The sequence below is a fragment of the Pseudorca crassidens genome, chromosome 8, assembly GCF_039906515.1.
Source record: "Pseudorca crassidens isolate mPseCra1 chromosome 8, mPseCra1.hap1, whole genome shotgun sequence".
NCBI classification, from domain to species: Eukaryota; Metazoa; Chordata; class Mammalia; order Artiodactyla; family Delphinidae; genus Pseudorca; species Pseudorca crassidens.
Window position 1 is genome coordinate 103,296,000 of NC_090303.1, and position 27,909 is coordinate 103,323,908.

Below are 27,909 nucleotides of genomic sequence, written 5' to 3' on the forward strand. Positions count from 1 at the left end.
TAGACCATTTTGGCACCATTTGCCCTTTTTTTTTTTTTTGCGGTACGCGGGCCTCTCACTGCCAGGGCCTCTCCCGTTGTGGAACACAGGCTCCGGATGCGCAGGCTCAGCGGCCATGGCTCACGGGCCCAGCCGCTCCGCGGCATGTGGGATCTTCCCGGACCGGGGCACGAACCCGTGTCCCCTGCATCGGCAGGCGGACTCTCAACCACTGCGCCACCAGGGAAGCTCCCATTTGCCCTTTTTTTACATCTTCAGTACAATGTATTTATTAGCTACATTGATGAAAATAGGAGAGCAACTCTCCTTGATGTTGGAGAACTTGGCAAACATAAAGTCTTTAAGAAATGAGTAGACTGTCTTATAAATATGAACCCATTGGCTGAACCACCCAGTGAAAGGACAGTCATGGTATAGCACCAGGGAGACTAATGGAAAGGGCATGGATGTGTGTGTGTGTGTGTTAAAATAAACATCATATAAGAAGTTTACTTAATCCTTTTAATAATCCTCTGAAATAGCTGTTGAATCTCTACTTTCTCCAATGAAAAACCTGAAGGAACTGAGTTTCAAATGTATTGTCTACAGCAAGTCAGAGGCCCTGAGTCAGGGTTCTTAATCTGCCACTTGTGGAGTTATCCGGTGGCGGCTCCCATTACTCATGGTCGGGTGAGATGTGGAAAGCGCGCCGGCAGGTCATCCCTGGGCATCGTTTCTGCCCCTCCTCAGGAAGCAGGGCTAGAAACAGAACAGACTTCCCTGCACTGCAGGTTTTCTACTCATTCAAGCAAGGAGGTACTTTTCCACCAGGAAATGGAATTTCTGTTTGTCACTTGCTATACCTCAGTGTCTGTGGGAGACCAGTTATGCGCAGTGAGATGGCATGATGACAGGCGTGTGCCCACTTTGTACTCACGTGTGCACCACTCATCTGTGATGTATGGTCCAATGAGGAGGTGATACTCCTTGGGATCTAGAACCCAACAGGCATGTTTTTGGTGCGCGTGCCTGGTCATCACAGATCTCAGTAGAAATGATATCCCAAGGCAAAAAGGAAGGCAAGAAACAATAGATTTGAGAATAATATTCAAAACTGTAATGTTACTTTGTTGTGTCTTTCTTAGTCTTTCCAGGTCAGGGTTGGTTTAGATCTGTGCACCTTAATGCAGGCATTTGGAAATCCCTGGGCTCAGGGAAGAATCATGTTATTGCAGTATCAGGAGTAAGCTGTGTTTGAGCAGCCTTGGACTTCGTAGAATGACAGCCTTTCCCGGCACCGGAGAGGAGAGGGGTAGTTGACTGTGACCAACTTTGACCCTGTCAGGTACCTTGGAGGAAAAATTTCAGTCTGTTTACATTCTGCAAATTCATTTTCCCCAATAGTATTCTCAGGTGTTCACTGAGACAGAATCACTGTTTGAAACCAATAGCCAAAGTCTCCCAGGACCACACAGCAGGCTTATCCAAAGGCTCTGGCCTGGAACCATATGTATTTCTCCAAGGTTCACAGGTAGCCCTTCAAGCAAATATTTATAGAGGTTTTTTTCTAAGAATCACTGTTGCTATAATTAACAATAACACTTAGTCCTTGAAGATGACTTCATAGATGAATAGGTATGTGAATAATTTAAGCATTTGACACCACTAGTATATATAAGAAAGCAATTAATTTCATAATGTAGAAATAGTACATTGGCTTCTTATCAATGGTATTAATTCCATTTTGGATAGATAAACCAGACTGGGGGGATTTAATATCTGTTATAAGTGGCATTGTGCAATATTACTGTCTCTAGAATACATTTTTATTAGCCTCTTAGAGATAAATTGCCATGCCACTAAAACAAATAAAAATCTCAAATGAAAGCCCTTTCTCCCTTCACACTGTTCAGCCTCCTCTGGATGGAAGACTTGTTCATACCTGAAGGGTACTAGAAGGCCAAGTGGCTGCCCAGCCCTGGTGCCCTGAGTGCATTTCCTTAATGAATTGTGTCAAAACCTTTCTTGATAACACATGTACTCAGATGTTTTGCTTGATTAATATCAAACTATTTATCTTTCTCTATTTCCCTTGGGAGTCTAAGATGTTAGAAGCCACCCCCGGAATACATATTGATAAATTCAGGGAAAGAGTACATAAACTTGCTTCAATGGATCTTTGATATGATAGGCAACCCAGACTTGTCTACCATGATTTTTTTTCAGATTTTATTTTATTTTATTTTATTTTGATTACCAAAGCAAAGACATTGATAAAGCAAATACAATCTGCAATAATAAATACATCTTCAATAGATGCTAAATATCATTAAATTATTATGTAATTTAGACAGTAAACATGGTCTATTTTTGCTTCTTTCCAATAGAATACATCACTTTTTTTTATACAGCAGGTTCTTATTAGTTATCAATTTTATACACATCAGTGTATACATGTCAATCCCAATCGCCCAATTCATCCCACCACCAACCCCGCTCCCCGCCTCTTTCCGCCCTGGGTATCCATACATTTGTTCTCTACCTCTGTGTCTCAATTTCTGCCCTGCAAACCGGTTCATCTGTACCATTTTTCTAGGTTCCATATATATGTGTTAATATACGATATTTGTTTTTCTCTTTCTGACTTCACTCTGTATAACAGTCTCTAGATCCATCCACATCTCAAGAAATGACCCAATTTCGTTCCTTTTTATGGCTGAGTAATACTCCATTGTATATATGTACCATGTCTTCTTTATCCATTTGTCTGTCGATGGGCATTTAGGTTGCTTCCATGACCTGGCTATTGTAAATAGTGCTGCAGTGAACATTGGGGTGCATGTGTCTTTTTGAATTGTGGTTTTCTCAGGGTGTATGCCCAGTAGTGGGATTGCTGGGTCATATGGTAATTCTATTTTTACTTTTTTAAGGAACCTCCATACTGTTCTCCATAGTGGCTGTATCAGTTTACATTCCCACCAACAGTGCAAGAGGGTTCCCTTTTCTCCACACCCTCTCCAGCATTTGTTGTTTGTAGATTTTCTGATGAAGCCCATTCTAACTGGTGTGAGGTGATACCTCACTGTAGTTTTGATTTGCATTTCTCTAATAATTAGTGATGTTGAGCAGCTTTCCATGTGCTTCTTGGCCATCTGTATGTCTTCTTTGGAGAAATGTCTATTTAGGTCTTCGGCGCATTTTTGGATTGGGTTGTTTGTTTTTTTAATATTGAGCTGCATGAATTGTTTATATATTTTGGAGATTAATCCTTTGTCCATTGATTCATTTGCAAATATTTTCTCCCATTTTGAGGGTTGTCTTCTCGTCTTGTTTATGGTTTCCTTTGCTATGCAAAAGCTTTTAAGTTTCATTAGGTCCCATTTGTTTATTTTTGTTTTTATTTCCATTACTGTTGTAGGTGGATCAAAAAAGATCTTGCTGTGATTTATGTCAGAGTGCTCTTCCTATGTTTTCCTCTAAGAGTTTTATAGTGTCTGGTCTTACATTTAGGTCTCGAATCCATTTTGAGTTTATTTTTGTGTATGGTGTTAGGGAGTGTTCTAATTTCATTCTTTTACATGTAGCTGTCCAGTTTTCCCAGCACCACTTATTGAAGAGACTATCTTTTCTCCATTGTATATCCTTGCCTCCTTTGTCATAGATTAGTTGATGATAGGTGCGTGGATTTACCTCTGGGCTTTCTGTCTTGTTCCATTGATCTATGTTTCTGTTTTTGTGCCAGTACCATATTGTCTTGAATACTGTAGCTTTGTAGTATAGTCTGAAGTCAGGGAGTCTGATTCCTCCAGCTCTTTTTTTTCCCCTCAAGACTACTTTGGCTATTCGGGGTCTTTTGTGTCTCCATACAAATTTTAAGATTTTTTGTTCTAGTTCTGTAAAAAATGCCATTGGTATTTTGATAGGGATTGCATTGAATCTGTAGATTGCTTTGGGTCATATAGTCATTTTCACAATATTGATTCTTCCAAAATCCAAGAACATGGTATATCTCTCCATCTGTTGATATCATCTTTAATTTCTTTCATCAGTGTCATACTTTTCTGCATACCAATCTTTTGTCTCCCTAGGTAGGTTTATTCCTAGGTACTTTATTCTTTTTGTTGCAAAGGTAAATGGGAGTGTTTCCTTAATTTCTCTTTCAGATTTTTCATCATTAGTGTATATGAATGCAAGAGACTTCTGTGCATTAATTTTGTATCCTGCAACTTTACCAAATTCATTGATTAGCTCTAGTAGTTTTCTAGTGGCATCTTTAGGATTCTCTATGTATAGTATCATGTCATCTGCAAACAGTGACCGTTTTATTTCTTCTTTTCCAAATTGTATTCCTTTTATTTCTTTTTCTTCTCTGATTGCTGAGGCTGGGACTTCCAAAACTATGTTGAATAATAGCAGTGACAGTGGACATCCTTGTCTTGTTCCTGATCTTAGAGGAAGTGCTTTCAGTTATTCACCATTGAGAATGATGTTTGCTGTGGGTTTGTCATATGTGGCCTTTATTATGTTGAGGTAGGTTCCCTCTATGCCCACTTTCTGGAGAGTTTTTATCATAAATGGGTGTTGAATTTTGTCAAAAGCTTTTTCTGCATCTATTGATATGATCATATGGTTTTTATTCTACCATGATTTTTTAAAAAAATATGTATTTAGGGCTTGCCTGGTGGCGCAGTGGTTGAGGGTCCGCCTGCCGATGCAGGGGACATGGGTTCGTGCCCTGGTCCGGGAAGATCCCACGTGCTGTGGAGCGGCTAGGCCCCTGAGCCATGGCCGCTGAGCCTGCGCATCCGGAGCCTGTGCTCCGCAACGGGAGAGGCCACAACAGTGAGAGGCCCGCGTACCGACAAAAAAATTATTTATTTGGCTGCATCGGGTCTTAGTTGTGGCACACGGCATCTTTCATTGCAACGTGTGGGCTCTTCGTTGAGGCTTGTGGGCTCCAGAGCGTGCAGGCTCAGTAATTTTGGTGCGCAGGCTTAGTTGCCCCACGGCATGTGGGATCTGAGCTCCCCGACCAGGGATCGAACCCGCATCCCCTGCATTGGAAGGCAGATTCTTAACCCCTGGACCACCAGGCAGGTCCCTGTCTACCATGATTTTACAGTTGTTGTTTTAGCCTCATTCATTCGTTTGACAAATATTCATTACTCGTGTCCAATGTTCCGGGCACCGTGATAGACACTGGTATGAACAGTGAGGGAAATGGAAGCAGTTTCTCCTCTCAAGGAGCTTGTACTCTGGGGCAGGAGCCCAACATGTCTGCAAGAGGAAAGCACACACAATGTGGAAGGTTTTTCAAATTCTTCTTTAAAATCATACACTAATTTCATAATGAACATGGCCTACCTGTGGGTTATGGTCCATAGTTTCTGAAAGACGCTGTTGTGAAATATAGCATCCTCATATCATTGGAGTGTCTCAGCAGTCACCAATCAGAGCATCTCCCAACAGACTCCAACACAGTATCTTCCAGAAGACCACCTCTGTGCAGACTCTGCAGAAAAGTGGGGCTTAAGTGAACTTCCCTCTAATTTGAGCACCTTCTCTGTATACTACAGAGTTCCTCGCATGAACCTTAATCGACCCATATCTTCTTCTTAAGGAATTTCTGATGGGGGAGATAAGACATGGTCAGCCATATTAATGCTCCGTAATGTGTGTTGGGTGAATAAATGAATGAATAGCACAAGATAGAGAGTGGTGTGTTTTATAAGGCAGGTACTTACAGACGTTATGAGGGTTCAGCAAGACGATTAGTAACTTCTAAAAAATCATGGAAGACCTCTTGGATGGAGTGCCTTTTTTTTTTTTTTTTTTTTTGCGGAATGCGGCCTCTCATTGTTGTGGGCTCTCCCGCTGCGGAGCACAGGCTCCGGACGCGCAGGCTCAGTGGCCATGGCTCACGGGCCCAGCCGCTCCGCGGCATGTGGGATCCTCCCGGACCAGGGCACAAACCCATGTCCCCTGCATCGGCAGGCGGACCCTCAACCACTGCGCCACCAGGGAAGCCCTGGAGTGCCTTTTGAGCTGGGCTTTGAAGTAAGGCTGTGATTGTGCCATCTGGAAATTCAATTCAACATCTTCCTGAGATGTGCTTCAGTGCATGACTCATCAAAGTGACGGAAGTAAGTGGACAGAAATCTAGTGGAGATGTTCCTGTATAATGTCGCACTTGGACTGTATACCAACACCACAGGACTTCTAAAATTATTAAATACGATGATGTATGTAAAATATATGATTATAAATCTCCCCCTCAATTGAATCTATTATTATTATTATTAATAATCAACAAAACCCTTCATGGGTTGAATGTTTACAGAAGAAATTCAAAGTTCATTTGCAGGTGTCAGTGGACCTATGGATGTCCTAGCTTCCAAAATCCATTGCAAGTTTGTATTAAAACATGCATGTTTTAAAATCTGACTGAAAATAAATAAATTGTAACGCTGTGTTTTCCAACTTAATGAATAACTTTTCAAAGATCGTAAAATTCATATTCTCCGCGAAGACTTGTGCAGCCATGACCATTGTAAGGCTGCTCTCCGAGGTCCTGAATTTATTTCATATCGTTTTGGAAAGGGTGTCAGCTATCGTAGCAGAGCTTCTTCTCTCTGGATTTCTTTTTATCTTTTTTAAGGAAGGGGAGAGGAGGAGGGGAGAAGAGGAAAGTGATAGGTGGAATAAGCCAGTCTAGGCCAAATAATGCTTGTGTATAATCCAGTCCATCACCCCCTCTCAGTAGCTCCCTTGCTGCTCTGACACATCAGCCATGCCAGTTTGGTATCGCATACACCGAGGGCACAGTGGATAGAAAAGACCAAAGGTGATCCAGGACCCCTTCTGAACCATGAAATTCTTGGTCCACAAACCATCTTTCTGACATAGCTGTCCTCCATGATGAATGGGAATGTAGCACATTAATATGCCCACTCTCCCTCCCCCCGCAGAATATCTGAACCTTCAACAAACGAAAAGACAAGAGTTATGGTTCATTTTTGACTCGATTTTAGTTTTCTGAAAGCATTTAAAAGAGTTAAGGCATGAAAACGTGTAACAGGAGACTTCCTTTTCATAGGAAACAAAAGTCTTCTAAGAGGCTGCCTCATTTCCTGCGCTCAGTTGAACACAGAGATGGTGTGATCAGAATGAAGGGCCGCCCTTAGTCATCCAGGGCCGAGCACAGCTTGCCTTTCTGAACTCCCATAGCACCCTCAAGCGGCAACGTCAAGCTCTGAGCTGCTCTCCGTGTGCTCAGAATCAGCACATTCACAAGACCCTTGGTTTTGTTTTGCTTTGTCTTTTCTGTTGTTTGTTGTGTTGCTTTTGTTTTTGCAGTTGATTGAATGCATCAAAGGGTCATCGAAATAAAAAGCTGTAGGGGAACAGGATGTGCCGAGTTGTTTTGGAATGACAGGGCTGCTATCTCAAGGGCACTGTTGGTGTGGAAGGTCTGTGGAGAGAAGCTATGAGAAGAAATAAGAGTGAAAGAGAGACCCAGGAGACCGAGAGAAATGTCTCTGTCTATTTTCCTCGTGTTCTTTCCTTCCCCCGGATTGAGGCAAAGAACAAACAACACGCAAGGTCCAAACAATCAAAAAACAGGCTGCAAGATATAGGCAACATACTTTATAAGCCTGTTTTTCATGCTTTCTTCCCTGAACTCTGAGTTCTGTTAAAAAAAAAAAAAAAGGAAAATCATCTGAAATATTAATGTTCCTTGCCTTTGATAAACAGGAGGCTGATAAACATGGAGCAAAATTTATATTCAACTAACTTTTAGGGGTCACCACCTCTGCAGGCTGGATTAACGATGCAAAGGCATTGCCCCTCCCACGTTCAATCCCAAAAGGAAATTCCAGACCTTCATTCTGTAAAGTATTAAAAACATGTGTGTGTGCTGAAATAGGTTTCTTCCCAGATCGTCTAGTGCAAAGTTCTATATGTCTGTTGGAGCTGGAATACCTTTACTTGTGTTTTTGATGCCTACTCTGATTCCTAGCGCTCTGGACACATGCCCAGCCTGCAGGTGGCACAACCTGCCCTGGTTGAGTGGGTTCCAAACTGGCTCTTCTGACGCCAAGTCAAGGTTTGCTTCTTAGGACCGTCTTTGAGGTAGTGACATTGCACATTGGACAATATTTTAAGTATAGAGTGCTGATCAGCCTAAGAGTTCTGTTACTGTTATTTAATTTGGTAAAGCAATGACTCTCTCCTCCCTTCTCCCCTCCCTGTTTTGGACCCACACTGGTCTTCTCTGTGGCTTTAGGAACCCTGGATAGAGAATATCTCACGGAACATGTTTCTTCACATACATGAGGCTTTCGAGAGTTGAAGTACATTGTCCTCCAAATGCTCTAGCTGGAAGAATGTGTCAAAGTCAACAAGATGTCTAAATGCACGATCATAGACAATAACAAGAAAAAATCAGATGAAAAAGCTGAATGATGTGTTTTGTAGAGTATGAACTATGGGCAAGCCCCCATTCTCCCAAAGGTTAGGTATATATAAGAAGTTTTGGGCTTTCCCTATAATAATAATGCATTGGAATCTCTCAGGAGCCCTGTGTTGTAGGTAAAGCTGACGGGAATAACCTCTCTTATCATCTTCATGCTGTAGATGAGAAAACTGACGCTTAGTGAATTCTCCTTACGCAAAGAGCCGTTGAGGAAGAGCCAGGGGTCTGATTGTATCTGTTGGGGACACTTTGGGCTACGTAACTATTCCTGACTGAAAGGGGCTAAAACAGGGGTTTCTAATTGGGAGGCTGTTCTGAGTTTTGTTTAGTGGCTCCATGCCATTGGGGCTCTGCATTTGTATCAGTGCAAAAGCATTTGACCTTCTTCTCATAGTCACAAAGAGGCTGCAGTAGCTCCGTACCTTCCGATCCTCACACAGATGTGTTCAGAGACAGAAAACTGGAGGCAGTGCTGGGGGACAGGGAAGAGGTCCCTCTTCATACCTCTGTCTTCTATCTGAGAGGAAAAAAATCTTTCCAATGCCGCCCATAAAACTTTATCCATTTCTTTAGCCAAGTAGACACCATGTGAGGACAGAAATTCTATACTGATGGGCAGAAAGTGAGAAGGAATAGGGGTGTAACTTTTGGGGAACCAAAAGTCAATCACACTGGCAGTTCTCACCACTGAGAGGGAAGGACGTGTGTGTAAGAAGATGCTTACAGAAAATTTTCCTGTAATTTCCGCTGGAAAACAAACAAAAAGCTTTGGCTTTCTCCAAAGCACTAATTTAATGAATAAAATCCAGCTTTTTCCCAGTATAAAGTGTAATACAAGTCTGGGGTTTTTTTTAAGTAAATGGACAATAGGATACGTCTTTGGGGAACTCTTTAATCTGACCAGTATCACACACGGAAATGATAAGATACGGTTCCAGGAGCTAAAAAACCAGAATTGCATTAATCTTAGGGATGATGATTTTTTTTTTCCTCAAAGATAATTGACATCAAAGGGAGATGGAAGAGTCTGTGGATCGCTTGCTTTAAACCTCTCCCTGGAGCTGTGCCAGTGGTGCAGGACATCCCCATCATTCCACCTAAATCGGAAGTGGAGAGCAAGGACTGGGGCTTAAACACCGAGTCGGTCTGCTCTCTGAGGCGCCATCATATCAAGGGGCTGTTTTTCGTCATGCGGGTAAATCCAAGCAGACTGCCTGCTTTGTCAGGGCATCGGTAGCCATCTGCTAAGTTCAGGTCCTGAAGTTTACGTTGTATCATTGGAAAGGAGTAAAACGCAGAGGTGGGGCTTCCCTGGTGGCGCAGTGGTGGAGAGTCCGCCTGCCGATGCAGGGAACACGGGTTCGTGCCCCGGTCCGGGAAGATCCCACATGCCGCGGAGCAGCGGCGCCCGTGAGCCATGGCCGCTGAGCCTGCGCGTCCGGAGCCTGTGCTCCGCAACGGGGGAGGCCACAACAGTGAGAGGCCCGCGTACCGCAAAAAACAACAACAACAACAACAAAACGCAGATGTAATCGGTGGGTGTAAGGTTAGACTAGTACCTATTCCGAGGTTTTCCGTGAGAGTGCCCATCATGGCACAAATATCCCACCTGAGGGTCTGATGTAAGTCGGTAACTTAACTGAAGCACTGCGCTGTATCTTAGCAAGCTCATGAGTCTTCTATTGCACAGTAGATTTGGATTTAATTATTGTAAATTATTTTTCTTTGCGTTAAGTACTCAAGAAAGATATTTCTCTTATGAATTTGAATAGCTCAATTTGGAAACTCAAAATTCATTTAGATTACAACCAACCATTTACATCTCATTCAGAGTCGAACTGAGGTTGTGTGGGATATTAGAGGTCTCAGAGAGAGAGGAATACGGGGATGCTGAAACAGAGATGTACACATAGCCTTATACTGCTGCTTCTTTTACCATAGGATGGCTAAGAAGTTCTTCAGAGTCCCTTGAAAGCATCCATGGATCCATCCTTTCTCACGAAGATTGAGAAAGTTCTGTGTCAACAATAAACAACGTTTATTGTTGGCTTATAAAGAAAGTAATGGTGGGGATTATGGCTGCAACTCGAAGGATGAGGGGATGGGACCCGTCAGGGACTTAAGCTCAATCGGAGGAATGAGTGAGACCCACCGCATCCTATTGGAGCAGAGAGTCAGTGTTGGTTTTGCTGTGAGTGAGGAAAAATCTGTTCAAATTGCAGGTTTATATGACTCATGGATTTATTTAGCCAACGGGCAATTTTTGTTTACCTGTCAAGAAATACATAAATAGAAGCGATTGTTAGGAGAATTACTTTTTTTGAGTTCCAAATTAAAATGATTTGAAATGCAATTAGTAGTATAGAAAAGGCTATTTCTCCCCTTTACGAGAAGGAAATTGTTCCGAGATGGGTACAGCAGCGGACTTGATAGAGTTACAGTGCAGAGTGAATTGAATTACCCACGTGAAGCAAATGAGTGGCTTCATTTCAGTTTTATTGCCCTAATATAATCTGTTTTCGTTAATGAGGGTCCTCTGCATCTCACATCTGACATACCCATACACGCAAGAACCAGGTTTTGCATTGATATCGCTTGCATTTGCTCAAGGCAACGTGAAGATACAGAGCATCGGGCTTGAAGTTTATTTTCTTCCTCTGGGTTAGGTCCCATGCTTTATAGGATCTATTGTGTATATGCATTGGTAGTTAGCCATAAATATTAACTGTGTGCATGTGGGTCAGAGAATGTGTTAAAATTCAAGAAAAACTATTGAACCACATAAAGTCGCATCAGTCTATTTTAAAATTTGTATGTTCCGTGGGAATTTGGAAGAAATCTTAAGTGACGGTGAAAAATAAAATAAAATGGGTTTTATATTGAACATTTTAATGTGTCTTAAAGGAGTAGATTCAGGAAAATTAAGTTCGTAAAAGTTGGTTTTCAACTTCAACATGTTTATTAACTTCATTGATTTTTAATTCACGTCAAGATTTTTTTTATTGCATTAAAAAAGCAATGAGGCTAAGCCAGAGGCACTGAGCATTTTAAATGAAATCAATTTTTGAAAGCAAGGTCCTTTCTTTCTTGAAATTCTGCAGAGCTTGTCTGCCAAATTGCATATATTCAGGCAACATGGGAGAGGCTGTCTGCTGAGATACCAAATCAAAGTCTCTCTGAGATAAGCCCCAACAGGAATGGTATCTTAGCTTTGACCACATCGTTGGTGTCTGCTTTGTCAATTCCCTTTTCGCCACTACCTTCTTCCTGAGATGAGCCTTAAACATCTCAATTCACGGGTGGAAGAGCATTCTGAAAAGATCACCTGCTCTCTATTCTATTTTTGACTTTGAATAAACTGCTAAGATAACCCCCTTTTTAGTGAGGAAGACTGGCCTTTGTACATCCTGGGAAAATTCTTACCCCCTGGAGAATCTCTGTTCAATACTTTAAATGGGTGAGCCATTTCCTGAGAGTCAGCAAACATTTTGAGTATCTTTCAGTTCACCTTGGTTGCCTTGTAGAAAAATGCTCTAGGGATTATTCTAGTGCAGTGTTTGTTTCTCAAACTTGAGTGTTCATCGGAATTACTTGGTGGGCTTATTAAAATACCGATGGCTGGGCCCTTCCCTGAGTTTCTGGTTCAGTAGGTTTGTGATGGAGCCCAGAATTTTCATTCTAACAAATTTCTAGATGATTCTTACACTCCTGGTCCAGGGACAGTTCTTTGAGAGCCACTGTGCTTTGGGGTTGAAACTGCTGCTTTGTGCTCCTACAATAGATAACTAGGGCGCTATTATGAAACATTTGCGATCTAGGTCTCTAACAGTCTTTTTCTAATAAAACTACGTGGGCTGTAAATGTACCAAAATGAGCAATAAATTGAGAAAACTACACCTTTTCAGAAAAGGAAGGGCTTACCGATACGACCAAGTAATTTAGAGCATCAGCCCTGATCCACTGAGAGGAGGGCTGACTGTAATCTGTATGAAAGCCAGAACTATGTTCATTTTAGTTATTCATCTCATCCCTAGCACATAAAACAGAACAATGACTGGCACGTGGTGGGCATTCACATATTTACTGAATAAGTAAGTAAAATGCTTACAACAAACATTGACATTAGCTATACCATTTTTCACGCATAGATCTGATTTTAGTTTTAGTGAGTTAGAACATGACATATACCGTGATGCAAGCATGCTGTATCATCCCAAACGCCGTGGCTTCCGTAAGATCAAGATTCCCATTTCTGCTGGTCAGCTGTGATATATCTGGTCTGCCCTGGGCTCAGCTGCGTGGCTTTGCTTCGTGTTCCCTGATCCCTGAGCTTAACTCCAAACCATGGGCTGGGTTCAAGTCTCTCCAAGCGTGTTTGTTCTGGAGGCCAAGCTGAAGTGGTTGCAGCTACCCAGGCCATGTTCTTGTAGGGTGGGTCACCTGAGTGAGGGCAAGAGGTCGGCCAGGTACCTTGACGGCCTTTGCCTGTATCAGGTCCATTCACATTCCATTGGCCAAAGCAAGCCATACAGTCCTGCCAGAAGTGGAGCTAAAGAGGCATCCGGGGTGAGCGGATATCTTCCGAACGTTCCAGCCCATCACAGTTCTGAATATGGGAATAGTAGCTTACCTTAAAGTGAATCATCAGGGCACAGAAACTCATGGCTTGGAGATGTAGTCATGCATCCAGCTGTGCCCTTGTGCCTTTGGAAGAGGACGCTGTTGCCGGAACTGCCCCGTTACACACTTGAAAGGGTGGTGTGTCTGCTGGTGTTTGTGCCATGGCCGAGTCTTGTTTGTTTTTCTTTTCACTCAGGTCTCTGTTGTTTCTTAATTATTTTTTATTGATGCTCTTCCAGACCATGTCTGAACTCAAAGGAATGGTCTTAATTCCGGCAGGGTTTGACACGGGGTAAGATGGAGAGCGACAGGGTTTTTTAAGAGACTTTTGCAAATTTGACCGAACAGATGTCCAGGAAGCAGGTGGCCCTTCCGCCTCCGTGACCTGCCTCAGGGATGGCTTCTGGCCCTGACTCTCTAAGGCATCTCATTGTCGCTATTTGCTGTGTAGAGGAGGTCCTCTTCTCTCCTGCCTCTTTGTGTGTGGAAGGCAGATGCAAGGATGCACCGGAACATGCGGTGCCTGGACCTGGGCGCCAGTTCCTGGGCTTAGCTCACCTTCTTGTGCTGTTTCTGGCTGGTGGACTAAATCAGCCGCACACCCAGCCTTGCCCAAATTTCCGTCCTGCCGTACATTCTAGGACTACATCATATCCCCTTCTGTTCCTTATAACTGGAGTGGTTTCTAGTGGAGCCAGATTTTTCACTTTCTGTAACGATTTCCATTGGCCTGTAGTTGAGTAGAATGTACATGGCAGGATGAATGAATCAGCACTAGCTCTGTTTTCTACTATCTGAATAAGATCCTGCATTTGAATGACCCTGCTTCTATCTTTTCTTTTCTATTGCATTGATCCTTTCCAGTGAAAACCCAAGAACCCCTTTGGATTCTCAGGACATGATGGAAGAAAAGAAAAAGCAAAACCTAAAACAAGTGAGGGTCTAAGCCCTGTACTTCCAGGCCTGTTTTACAATTAGTGTTATGGCCAAACCAGAACTGGTCCTTTGAAATGCCCGCCATCGAAGAGAGAGCAGATAAACGCTTTCTCTTCTTCCAAAACACAGCCATCACCTCTGTTGGTTAAAGAAAGGAAGGCGCTGAATTGCAGAGGCTGGTTAATGTCACTTTCACATTAAAGGGAAGCAGATTCAGCTTAATTCACGGGACCCAGGGAAGTGCCTGATGTGAAAGGCAAGGAGCTCTGGGGGCATTTCAGAGCAGGAGTCACTTCCCCTTTAATCTAATAACGTGTGATGTATGAATGAAGACATTTCGGCCGATGACATGGTTGCTCTCCGATGATCACCAGGGACAGACAGAAACAACAGACTCTCTTCTGTATCTCATGCTCTAAAAACCTTCGGAGCCTTGGGAAGCATGGTGCAAGCTATAATCGAATCACCAGACAATGGGAGCAGACGGAGGTTGGTGCCTCCTCTAGAAAGTGATTATTTAGATAATTTCTGAGGCATCATTGGCAGTGGAAGGTGAGGTCTTCTAAATATTCAGAGAGCAGCAAGGAATTTTTAGAGAAAAGCAAAATATACTGTCTCCTGATACTGGTCCAGAGCAAGACGCCACGGAGGAGCAGAAAAAGGAAGGGAAGAAAGGAGGGTGAGAAATGGGAGGAACGAGGAAGTGGGTCACGGTCCAGTGTCCACGGGCGGAGGTGACAAATGAGAGGGATCCCTAAAGGAAGGGAGGGTGGGTTCCCGCAGCCCCAGTGGGCTAAGAAGAAGATGTGTGCTCAGTTGAATCCGTGGTTGTTTTACATACCTGGCGATCAGATCAGCTTTACCACGTGTGTTGATGACCACGTCCGTGTGAACAGCCACTGCTGGGGCAGGTAGCGGTACGTGTGTTTCAAACTGTGTGTAAAAACCAGGCAAATGCGTAACGTCAGTACTAAAATGCAGGGAAGTGTGCTGCTGGAAATGAACCTTTAACTGTATTAATTTTGGCATAAGCCTTTTGGTTGGGTTAAAATAAATGTTTTTCTTTCAGACACATGAATCTGTAAGTATCCATCTGAAAAGCTCCAAGTTAATTCGTACTTTAACTTTGTGTTAAAGCCAGGAGTGGCAATTCCTTTCTCTTGTGCTGGACGTTTCCTGTTTGTAAAGAAGTCTTACCACGCAGACCCGTATTGGTCGTCATCTTGCAAAGAAATCATTATTTTAAAGAGAGCAAGAGACAGTTTTTGCTCTGTATTTATGTAGTTAGTACTGTATTTTCTCAAGCTACCTAAATACTTGCTTTAGTTCTCCCCATTTGTATGAATGCAATGTGATAATATTTAAAAAACACTGATGCCCAGTGTTTTAGGGAAGCCTTTCTGTCGGAGTATGCTCAATTGGCCATTGCATTTCTCCAAATATCAGTGTTTGGAAAAGAATAAATATCTTAAACAGGGTTCTTCCCTCCTCCTTCTCCTCCAAGAGAAAGGGGAAGTAAACTATAGGGCATAATTCTCTCCTAGAAATAAGAAAACCTCCTGGGTAATAAAAATCATGCTTAGGCTGCTGGGCTCAATATACTTTGGGTATTTTTACAATGCTTAGCTTGCATAGAGACCAAAAAGTTTCCTTTATTGTCATTTAAAAAAATGACTGTCCGCTATATTTTGCAGCATCTGCCTAATTATATTTGTTTTGTAAACTGGTTTCAGGGAAAATAAACACACACTCCCACTTTTATTTAATAAACAGGGAATAAATAATCATATGAAACTAGATGGAAAAATGGGTCGGTGAACAGGGTTTTAAGCCATATGGAGGAATTAAAATCTTAATATGCAATGACCCACAAAATATTTTCAAAAATAGTTCCCCATACTTAACCAATGAGCAGGAATGGAAATCTGCTTCCATAGAGCGTAGTCAACACGTTCAAGTATTAAAGGTTGAGTGAAGGGTTGGGGTTAGGATCGACAGGTGTCCTTCTGCAGTGCTGCACCGCTGTTTACATGCCCCTTGGGAAGTTTTGGTACTCTTCAGGGTCTTTTTCCTCATTTAGAGGATGGGGTTCTGAAAAGGTTCTTGAAGGCAGTAAGTGAATTAATTATGCACCGTACAGTGCCACCGCTTGCGATTCTCTGCAACTGAGTGACTTCATTCATCCGAAAATACTAGCTAGTTTCCTCTTTGCATTAGGGACTTCGGAGTCCTGACAGTCTATCCAAAGAGACACCGCAATGTGTGTATCAAAGTTTAAGGCAAATCTGGTTGTGTGAGTGCCTACACGCTTGCAAACATGGGCGCACAGACTCACACTCAAAAGTCTAGAGCATTCTTTAAAATGAGTTGCGTTCAGTGTGCAGGTGGAGCAAGGTAGCCTGATTCTTTTCAAGTCAGTTGATGGGCCCCGGATCTAGACGGCACCGGAGAAGCTTTGCACGTGCGGGTGGTTGTTTTATTAGTGTTGTGTCTCCTTCCCTTCACACTGGCCTCTGAGGGGCTCTGTGCACCCTGACAGCCCCCTGCCCTCCATTTGTCCCGTCTAATTTTCAGATATGCTTCTGTTAACACAGATCTGTACCTCAGCTCTTCCCCCAATTGTTTGAATTTTATAGCTTTTTTTCACTTTACAAATAATTTTAAATAAAAACTGCTTAGCATCTTGTCTGAATCCTTTAGTTAGGGGTTTTTTTTTTGTTTTTTTTTTGTGGTACACGGGCCTCTCACAGTTGTGGCCTCTCCCGTTGCAGAGCACAGGCTCCGGACGCGCAGGCCCAGCGGCCATGGCTCACAGGCCCAGCCGCTCCAGGGCATGTGGAATCTTCCCGGACCGGGGCACGAACCCGTGTCCCCTGCATCGGCAGGCGGACTCTCAACCACTGTGCCACCAGGGAAGCCCTAGTTAGGGTTTTTAACTTTGACCAGATTGTAATTTGAAGACCTACAGGCTCGCCTGAGAATATAATTTCAAAAGTGAGGGATATGTGTGCCTTTCTTATCTCCCTTTTTCAATCTATTCTCCTTTATACACACACATCTATAAAGTATGGTGTATGATCTCTAAACTATTTCCATATACTCTATTTTGTATAAACTATATTGGTACGAGAAATAGTTTTATCATGCTTCTTCTTAGAATTTGTGTAAATATATACACGCACGTTTCATATATATGTGTGTATGTATAGGACATAAGTAAGACCCTAACAGCATCTATATTTAGTGAAATGTCAGATCTAGATGCCAGAGTGGGCAGCGGGGGCTTTCCTTTTAAGTCGGTTTGGAAAGGCAGCTTCAAGGATCTAAAGCACAGCTGGGCAGGGGAGGGGGGATGAGAGCAAGGTTTCCTATTTACCTAAATGTGATGACTTCTAAAGTTTAGCTTTATGGCCCTTGTAATTGTTGCCTCTGTCTTCAAAGTCAAGCGGCGCAGCGATGCTCTGTGGCTGGCACACCTGCCTGGGTAACAGGCCTTTTGGTGGTGCGGAGAGCCTCCCAGCTATCGAGATGCTGATTTTACGTGTTTTTATAGTTTCCGTAAAGGAAACGTTTTCGAACTACGGTTAAGATGCGCTTTTCTTCTTAGCGGAAGGAAACCACAGTGGATTAAACAGAGGGTGGTGTGGTATAAATTTTAATTAAAACAAGACTACCTGCTAGGTTGAGAGCTTGGGAAGAGTGTAGAAAGGATTGGAAGGGGTCCTCTCCCAGGAGACTTATTCACCTGCATTCAGTTTCTCCCCCCAAGTTAAGGACACGGCGGGAAGAGGCAATATTTTTAGGACCAGGAACAGCTGGGTCTCTTTTTCTGGGATTTCTGGGCTTGGACAGTGGTGCCAGGAGATGGCCTTGGACTCAGATCCAGCAAAGGCCGGCAGCCTGCCGTAGGGCCCTCTGAGTGGCCGAGGCCTCGCCCGTTTTTCTGCGATGGTCACGGAAACCGTGGCGGAGCAGAAGCACCGCTGGAAGGTAAAGGCGAAGATGCCCACGTCGACCTCGAGTGGAAGGGGCAGCGAAGTGCGAGGGCAGGTGCGAGCCCTCCACCCGGCCCCTCCCTCCGGAGTCTGGGCTCCTCGTCGGCTCAGGATGGGACAGGTCCATCGCAGCCAGAAGCGCTGCAAACAAGAGGGAAAGGGCAGCGCAAGGAGAACGGGGTTGGGGGGGGGACAAGGAGAGACTAGAAAGAGGAGCGCCCGATTCCTCGAGAAAGACGGGGGCGCGGGTTCCAGCCGGACAGAGTGTCCCCGGAGGCCAGGAGGGAGGAATCCACCCCGGGAAAGGGAGGGGAGAAACCAGACAGGCCGCCTGCGGTCTGGAGTCGGAGCCCGGCGCCGAGGCTCAGCTGGTGTCTTTCCACACAGGGGCGCTGGAGCACGTTTGACTGCAGCAAGAGGGGTGAATGCGCACCCTGACCCGTGCGCCCCTTTGGTGTCGTAGCTCCGCTCCCAGTTCCTCTCAGGGGAGGGGTTGGGGCGGCGCGGAGCAAGCTTTGGAGGAGTGGCCGGCCTCACAAATGCTTTAGCCTCTGCTGGCGGTGATGCATTTGTTGAAAATGAAAATGGAGTTCGCGATATAGACAAATGCGTGGGGTGTACGGGGAGGAGCTTTTGAGTTGCTCTGAAGGCATATCCACCAGGCCGGCCCTCGCTGGCCTTCCGTGACCTTTTCCTTGCCTTCTTTTTGAGACCGGGTGAAGGAAAAGGAATCTGTTTTTGGAGAAGAGCTTGGTTTGGGAGGGAAAGGGGCTCGTCAGAGACAGTGACCCCCGAGCCCCCTCCCTTGCAGCCCCGTAGTTTGCTCTCCATCACGCCCGTGCACACCCCCAGGTCCGCCGGGGGTCTCGGCCGTGGCTGTTTCACGTGAGGCAAGAAAAGCTGGGAAGGAAACACGAGGGGGAGCGCCTCGGAGGGCGACCGGGCTGCAGCTGCGCGCGGTGCGAGCGCGTGGACGCGGAGCGCAGTCCCGCGCCGAGCCGAGGACAGGCGTCTCAGGGACAGCCCCCTCCCTCGGTGCCCCCGACGCCCTCCCCATCGCGGGCCTCTTCTCGCACGCTCCCTCCCCGCGTATCGCCGGGTCCGCCCTCCCGGTGGCCCGGAGCCCCAGAGCCCCCAGCGCGCCTCCGCGCCCTGCCCGCACCCAAGACCTGCGTGGCCCCGCCACCTCCTCGCTGCCAGCCCTGGCCACCCGGGCGCAGTTCCCGGGGGCGGGGATGTGTGAAGGGGCCACGTGGGGAGAGCAGGGGAGGAGGAGCCGCGCGGGGGGCCGGGGGCGGGGCGCGGAGATGCGCTCTGGATGCCCGCCGGTCTCTAGGCGGGGTGCCAAATGCCGGGGCCTAGGCGTCTTCCCTCCCTTTATGGTTTTTTGTTGTTTGTTTTCTTTCTGTCGATGGCTTTGAGCAGGCCGTACGTGGCCATGGCAAGGAGTTGAAAAGCAGAAAAGACGAGCGAGAGAGAACACACCCCCAGACCCCGGCTACGCCGAGCCGCCGGGGGAGGGGGCGGAGGAGGCTGAGCCAGGCAGTCGCCCGGCGGCGACTTGAGAGTGGCGCGCGGGAGGAGCGGCCGCGCGGCCGCCGTCCTTTCTTCCTCCTCCCCCTGTTCTTCTTCCCCTTTTCCCCCGGCGGGAGTGGGGAGCGGGAACCCGAAAGGGGGAAAGCCATTATCAAAACGCCCCAAAGACAGCCGGCGAGAGCGCGCGGAGACCGATGGCTTCGCTGTACCAGAGGTTCACGGGCAAGATCAACACCTCGCGGTCCTTCCCGGCGCCCCCGGAGGCGAGCCGCCTCCTGGGTGGCCAGGGGCCCGAGGAGGACGGCGCGGGGCCCAAGCCCCTCGGAGCCCAGGCGCCTGCTGCGGCGCCCCCGGAGCGCGGCGGTGGCGGTGGCGGTGGCGGTGGCGCGGCCGGCCGGCCCCGGTTCCAGTACCAGGCGCAGAGCGACTGTGACGACGAAGACGTAAGAGCATCTGGGTGGGTGGGTGGGCGCGCGGGGCTCCGGGCAGCCCGGGGGAGACGCGTCCGCGCCGCGTCTGCGATGGTCTTGGGGCGCCCTCCTTCCCCACCCCTCCCCCACCCCTCCCGGGAGCGCCCGCAAATACACTCGTCGCGCGGATCTCGGTCACCGCTGTCCTGGAGCGGGTCCTTGTCTGCAGCGGCGGCGGCGGCCAGGAGTTGGTGGCGCTGGTGGAGCTGCGCTGCTGGGGCGTGGAATTGGCCGGGGGTTCACGGGCGTGCGGATGCTTGGTGTTAACTGCTTGGTGCTGTGGAAGCCAGGGAGGGAATTCGATCTGTCTGTGCTTACAAGTTGGTTTCTCTTTTCTTTCCTTTCTTTCTTTTGTCTGCTTTAAGACTCGAGGAGGAGACAGTCCCAGGCTCTTTTTCTCCCCCCTCCCACCTCTCACTGGAATCCTTACCTCGGGGCGCTGTCCCTTCACTCACTTCTCCAGCACCTCGCCCTCCCCCCCAGTGCTGCTGGTGGTGGTGTTCTTTTCCGAAAAATAAAATAAAAGCGCTAGCATCCGAGGCCCAAGCCCTTGTCCCAGGGCCCAGGCCAATTTTTGCTGGTGGGAGTCAGGCCCTGCCTGTGCCCACACCTAGCCTTGGACTAGCAACCACCTTAGGCTGTGTGAGCTGAAAACTTCTCGGGCAGCACGTTTTTTACTCTTCATGGGGCTGGCAGCCTGGGTTTCAAAGCTTGGATTTGCATATCACCTTAGTAACTGATGACTCAGGCAGGACACCAGCCGGCTGCAGAGATGGATGAGTTCAACCACCTCTGTTGACCCTGTCCATCTGTTCAGAGGGCCAGGGAAGGCCACGGAGAGAGGAAAGTGATGTTTCTGAGACCTTCTCTTCCCAGAAAAAAAGAGAAAAATCCCAGACAAGCTCTCAGGCAGGCAGGCAGGGCTGGCTTGGCTGGTACAGCCCCTGGCTGGCGGTGTTGGGTCCTAGAGCTCACTGTGTGTAGCTCTGAGAGTTTCCCACCTGGGGGCACCTGGGCACAGGTCCTCACACAAGCCTCTCAGACGGCCTACCCCAACATACCCCCGGCAGTTCATGTCCCTGCCCTCAGCAGGAGGCTGTGGTCATTCAACATGTCCTGCCTGGGATCACTTTAAAATCCTTTAAAATCCAATGAACTGGTTGTTTTTGTTTTGTTTTATCAGTGGAGGATGTGGAGAGTGTAATAGACATGACAAAAGTTTGTGGGAGATGTGGTTCATTTGTGTGTGTGTGTGCGTGCGCGTGTGCACGCACACCCTGTATCGGATCTTGCATGAGATTTTCTTATGTTGGGTTATTTCTAGACTCCCCTCGTTAAAAGAGAGCTATCAGAGAGATGTCCCTCACTTCAGTGGGTCAGGTCCTGAGGGAAATGCATGAATTATCAGGTTCAAGGAGCCAGAATCTTTGAGGAGCAGTTTCATTGGGGCAGTTGAAAAATTCTGGAGGATTAAACTCCTGAGAATCTTGGGGAAGACCACTGAGCTGCAGTGCAGACAGAAATGATGCACTTTTTGCCTCAAATCTGACTTAAAACTGTTGGATTGTGTTATGCTTGAAGTGAAAACCATGAGCAATTTCTTCCTAATAGGCTCTAGGTGTCGCTAGGGGAAAGGAAAGGGGAGAGTTTCTGCATTTTGTTTTAGATCATCTCCACCCATCTTTTTTTTTTTTCTCTCCTCATCTTAGCTTTGAGCATATATTCCTCCTTTTCAATTTGACATATGTCTAGAACTGTTTCTCAGATAAGCCAAAGGGTTGAACCGACGAGCAAATTATGAATTTAACATTTGCAAATGATTTCTGCTGAAATGGCTCTGAACAGTATATGTAATTTAAATTCATTAACTCCTGACATCAATTTTTTGTTTCCTGGAAAATTCAAAAAAGGGTGTGTGTGTGTAGGTGTAGGTATAAATATAGTGTATGTGTGTGTCGTATCCTTATGAGATATATATATATATATCATGTTTAAAATGTACGATTAAACAATGACACACGGGTAAATGTAGCATCAATTGCTTGAAAACTTTTATGTGCTTTTCTCAGAAAAAATATTCGGAATTGAAAAAACTATATCTAAAAATGTGCTAAATGATAGAAGTGCACATTAAACAGATTACTTTCCTCCGGGCACAGTGGCTGCTGTTTGCTGAAGATAAGAGCGCTAGCCAAAGAAAGTAGATATAAGAACTGCTTTTCTGATACCAGCCCTTGTCAAGATTTAAACAATCTTGAGTAATCATCCTGCTACTCAAATTTAAACATGAAGATATACAACTGATTAGGCACGCATTACGTATCATTCTGTGTATCTTGGGGCGGCCACGTAAACATGTACGTTAGCAGTTTGGGCGTCCGCGGGGCACAGGTGGGAGCTGTCCGAGGTCCTGAAGGGTCCTTTGCATTAGCGCACAGGAAATCTTCAGCACTTCTGTTTGGAGTCCCAACACTAAGGCTGGTGTGTCATTGCTCTTCTGTGGCTTGTCTGTTCCATGGAACAGAAACAGCTTTCCCACCTTGGTCACTGAGATGCTGGTAAACACCATACCTTTAAAATCCAATGAACTTTGTGCCTCGTCCTTCCATCCAGAAACGGGGAAATAAAATGTAGTTCTTGACCTCTATATGTGTGTACACACACACGCCTGAATATGACTGAGAACGGGCAATTCTTTACAAAATAAAATTGAAGGTGGTTATCAGGTCTAGAAGAGATAAGTCAAATGCCGAAGTTGCGTGGCGGGTGACTGGGAATGCATTACTTATCTGCACCAACTACCCATGTAAGGGACCTCTCTGCTGTGTAGCACTACATAAAAGCATGCTTGGGGTGGGTCAGTTTTAAAATGTGAAGTTTTACTTTGAAAAAGAAGGGAAGCCAGAGCGCTTTTTCTATTAGAGTTTCCTCATCAATCTTAGATTTATTTAAGTATAAATTCAATGACTAGGGCTTCCCTGGTGGCACAGTGGTTGGGGGGTCCGCCTGCCGATGCAGGGGACACGGATTCGTGCCCCGGTCCGGGAAGGTCCCATGTGCCGCAGAGCGGCTGGGCCTGTGAGCCATGGCCGCTGAGCCTGCGCGTCCGCAGCGGGAAAGTCAATGACTTGGGAAACCCCTCTGAGGAATCAATAGCTATTTTGGTTTAAAATTCATTCTTGTAGGTTTAAAAATAAGTTGACTCTTAAAGGGAATGTTGCTGGAAGTGGCTTTTAATGGAATTTAGTAACTTCCGATAGAAATTAACTTCAATTATTTTTAGAATACTGAACTCTGTCACGCCCCTGCTTGAGCATTTCCTTTTGATTTCTTAAAGGACTTTAGGACATGGGTAACTGTCAGGGCAGCGGTCTTGTTGGGGCCACATCACCATGTTCCTGTGTTCTTCATTTTTAGTGGCACATGATTTCCTAAGAATACAAGTGTGATGACAACAGGATTTTCAAACAGCAATTTGGCCGAAACAGGGTTGAGCAAAAATCACTGCTTATGCTGTGTATCAGCTTATGCTGTCACTGCTCCTGTTGTATTTCATCTTCCTGTATGTCTGCAGCAACTAGCCCTTCTTCTTCCTCTCCACCTTGATTTTTCACCGGTCCAATATCCTGTTAATTTCTCCTTGGAGTCTATCAACTTTAAGTTTTTTAAGCAGCTTGGCTCCACAGAAATGTTTATATCCCCTCTTCCTTTCTTCTGCTCCAATTTCAAATGCTTTTAAAAACATTTAGGTTCATAGTATCTTCCTAACATATTGAGAAAAAGGCTGAAACTTTCATCCACCTGCTCGATCCCATTGTTTTCATGACGAATTTGACAGTGCTTAGTGTCACTCACCTACAGAACAGCTGTGGGATGTCATAGGGCTGTTCGGAGGTTTCATCTTCGCAGTCAAGTGGTCTAAGACTGAATCCACTAACTTGTTCCGAGGATCCTCTTTTCCTTATTTAGCTTGACAACAGACTCACATTCTTACTGTCTTCACTGCAGAAACTGCACACAAATGTCGTCAGCGTCCCCTTAATTACTTGAGACAATGGCCTGGCTCCTCTTCAGTCTTTGTCATTATCGCTTTTCCTCCTGTTGACCATCACCCTGCACTTCAAACTTTTGCCTCATATGTCTTTCATGATGCCACATGAATTCATGTCCTGTCTCTCTCTGACCTTGGCCTTTGAATTCTTTGGTAAATCATTCTTTCCTCCTCCCTTTCATGCAGGGGGTTGCGGGAACCTACACTCCAAGGTTTTGGTCTCCACTATTCTGTTCTTTCCCTTCCATGCTTTCTTTTTAAGATAAATTAGTGATGGGATACATTAGAATGAAGATAAAAGGGAGCTGAGTCAGTTTCACAGCTTCTGTATTAGCAGATGGCTAAAGTTAAGCTTTATTCCTCTGGTATACATGTCCTAGCATCTCTTGTGGAGATCATTTGCTTTCCTGTTTTACAGAATTGGAGAACTGGAGAATTGGAAGGACCTTGGCAGTCACCATCTTGATTTCTCTTCCCAGCTTTTGTTCCACATGTCAAGCAGCTGGGCGCTAGACCGTTTCTGTGGTGTTGCCAAGATACCCGCGTAGAATATATCCCTAAACTTGTCATTCCCCTCTCCTTACAACTCCCTATTCTGAATAATGTTCTGCCTAATCTCCTTATTTCTACTTCTAGTACTGCCATGCCTTCCACCTCTGAGCGTGGCATACAATATACATAAACTTGTACAGTTACATTTTCCCACTATCTTGATTTCTTTCTTATAACATTAAGTATTTCACTAGATAAGCTTTGAGGTATCCTTATGGGTTTAATGCCCTGTAACACCATATCATAATGCCCTGCTGGACACAACAGTTGTCCTCATGAAAAGTTTATTTTCTGCACTGCAGAACAATGTTAAACACATGAGAAGCGTTTACTGTCTAAGACAGTCTCTCTGTGAATGTTTTGGTAAAGTATATATAACAAAATTATACAAAATTTTGCTTAGTGTCTCAGCACAGAGCATGTAGTCATCATTGGGAAGTTGTCTGTGTTACAAGGAAGTAAGAATGGTGACATAAACAAGGATTAAGGGCTAGTTGACTGATGAGTGAAACCAAGTGTAGCATCAAAGATACCGTGCCTCCGCATCGCACCTTGTATGTTTTAAAGCACCACTACGCGTATCTCATTTCACCTCCATAGTTACCTTGGCTTGGGGAGAACCATAACAGAGAGCTAATCTGTTGGTTTGAAAAATTAATCGGGGTAAGCCTACGTTTTTTCATTTGGATGAGTCAATTGTCCACTGTGAATTCTAGCAAATAAATTTCAATCTGTTAACAATTGAGTCAGCCAAAAACCTACATGTTTGCTTAAAGCCGAATTTGCGAAAAATGAGCATTCTGCCTTCTCAGTGGATTTGAGTTCTGTGTAGCAGTAAGGTATGTGGAAGTGGGCACGGCAGCCTATTTTATATGGCATGCTTTTTTTTATTCCTGCCAGTGCGCACTTTTAAATAATTTACTTGTATATGTTAACTGTAGATTTAAGGAGGTCTGGAGTATTAGAATAACATAATATCAATTTATATTTTTGACAATGGAATCCACTCATTTTCCCACATGGGATTAATATCCTAGTATCACTCTGTAGACAGGACTTTCTCTAGATGTTGGCTTTGGACATTTTTCCTCCATAATATAGAGCTTTTTATTTCATACCCCAAGCTTTCCCTCCTTTAATAGAGTCAGAATGATTAATGAGTTTAATTTTTGCAAGCATCTGGCAGGAGTTGCTGAGTAAGATGTACAGTCTTATTGTATATAACCCTGTTCCTTTTAATTACTCTGATGATAACAGTGCATTTGTCAAGTACATATGGAATGCTTCTCTGCAACATACAATATTGATCCCTTTCATAGAGCATTGCCTATAAAAATAATATGTACAGTAACCCTTTTAAAATTAAATTCTAGGGGTAAGACAGGAATAAAGACACAGACCTTCTAGAGAATGGACTTGAGGATATGGGGAAGGGGAAGGGTGAGCTGTGACAAAGCGAGAGAGAGGCATGGACATATATACACTACCAAACGTAAAATAGATAGCTAGTGGGAAGCAGCCGCATAGCACAGGGTGATCAGCTCGGTGCTTTGTGACCACCTAGAGGGGTGGGATAGGGAGGGTGGGAGGGAGGGAGATGCAAGAGGGAAGAGATATGGGAACATATGTATATGTATAACTGATTCACTTTGTTATAAAGCAGAAACTAACACGCCATTGTAAAGCAATTATACTCCAATAAAGATGTAAAAAAAATTAAATTCTAATAAATTTAGCGTTAAGGGCATTGAATGCCCATGTACCATATTTTGATTTTCTTCCATTTTAATAAGCACATTGGTTTGATTTTATGTACATTAAAAAAAAAACCGCACTCAACCTTTCTGGTTAATGACTTTTGGAACATTTATCTTTAGAAGGATCTAGCATCATGAAATTATCTGAAATAGAACATTTAAAAATTTGATAACATCTCATTTTACAAATGAGAAGACTACAAGTAATTATGTGAATAATATTCCACAAATCACTTGTGTTCTCTGGACCTCAGAGAAACTCAGCCTTCCCTTCTCTCCTGTGTTCTTCTCAGTATCCTCTGTGGTACCGTAATCGAGTGGAGGAATTAACTTAATTATATCACTGAATTTCAAAAGTATGAACATTATGAAATCTAACGGTCTAACTTATTTTGGTTCTAAATGGATATGCTAATTGCCAAAGGAAAAAACAGTTTTGCCACAGTAGTATACGATTTTTGCCCTGAATGGGTTTCCCCAATAGTTTTACTCTTTTTCCTCCATGTATTTCTTCCTGGGTTTTCTATTAACATCCAGATCCCTCTGAAGCGCAGGACATGTTCACTTTTGTCCCATGATGGAGGAACGTATACAGGTAATTTTTCAGGAAGCCTAGAAGCCAGTAAAGCCCACAAGGTCCAGATGGTAGAATTCCAGGTGGTGAACACCGTGCCTCCCAGATTAGGGAACATCTCAGTTGAGAGCAGCAGGCATTGGGGGCTGAACGCAGTAGATGAGTACCTGGCAGGGACTGGGCTCTTGTAGGGACGCAGGAAAGAGGGAGACTCTGTCCTGGAACAGTCGTTCCCTCAAAAAAGACAAACAAGTTTACTTTCACTCATCCCTTCAGTGTGTAGATAAACACCTTGAAGGCATTTAGAATGCATTAAAAGCATCCTAGCACCATGCCCAATAGAAATGAAACACACACACACACACACACACACACACGGCTTTTAATTCAAAAGGAACTTAAGGATTTCCCAGGGCATCACAGTCATTGTCAAAATCAATTTTTAGCTTCCTCTAGTGTTCAGATTTCATTTGATATCAGCTTTTACTTTAGGTGATTTGGGGTCAGTTTTAATATGCTTCTGTTAAAAAAAAATGGAACAGGTGATATTATCATCTTCGCCAGTTTGGAACTGAGAAGACCAATTAATCCTTTCTATCTCCTGTTGTTTACTATTTGGGAAGGTCTATTTTAAAGACAGAACTACTGGAATTAATACAGCCACTTTCATACAGCAATGGGCTCTTCGTTATATTATCTGTGATATATTTATAGGATTGTGTATATCCATTATATTTTATATATGGTGCACCTCATATATTTTAAGGTGACATCAGCCAGAAGGGGAACAGGAATGGAGTAAGGGAGCATTGAAGAACTCGGAACAAAAGAAGTTGTACAAGGGAAGCGGGGGGAAGGTAAAGCAGAAACTAGAGGTAGAGGAATGCAGGAGACAATCACGGGCTTCCAGTCTCCCTAATCATTTTCCCCAAAACGTTCAATTTTCTAAACTGTACTCACACC

General features: G+C 44.8%; 1 protein-coding gene across 4 annotated transcripts in view; it reads left to right on the forward strand.

Annotated features, from left to right (window-relative positions):
* The window catches only part of DPP6 (dipeptidyl peptidase like 6), a 1,023,012-nt gene that overhangs the window by 232,701 nt on the left and 762,402 nt on the right, over positions 1-27,909 (forward strand). Inside the window, exon 1 of one of the 4 annotated variants that reach the window (XM_067747533.1) lies at positions 19,309-19,985. The exons of the other annotated variants lie outside the window; for them this stretch is intronic. Within the exon in view, the coding sequence (XP_067603634.1) occupies positions 19,737-19,985 (249 nt within the window). The 5' untranslated portion in view covers positions 19,309-19,736. Of the gene's footprint in view, positions 1-19,308; positions 19,986-27,909 lie in introns of those variants that run through there. 4 annotated transcript variants of the gene reach the window in all.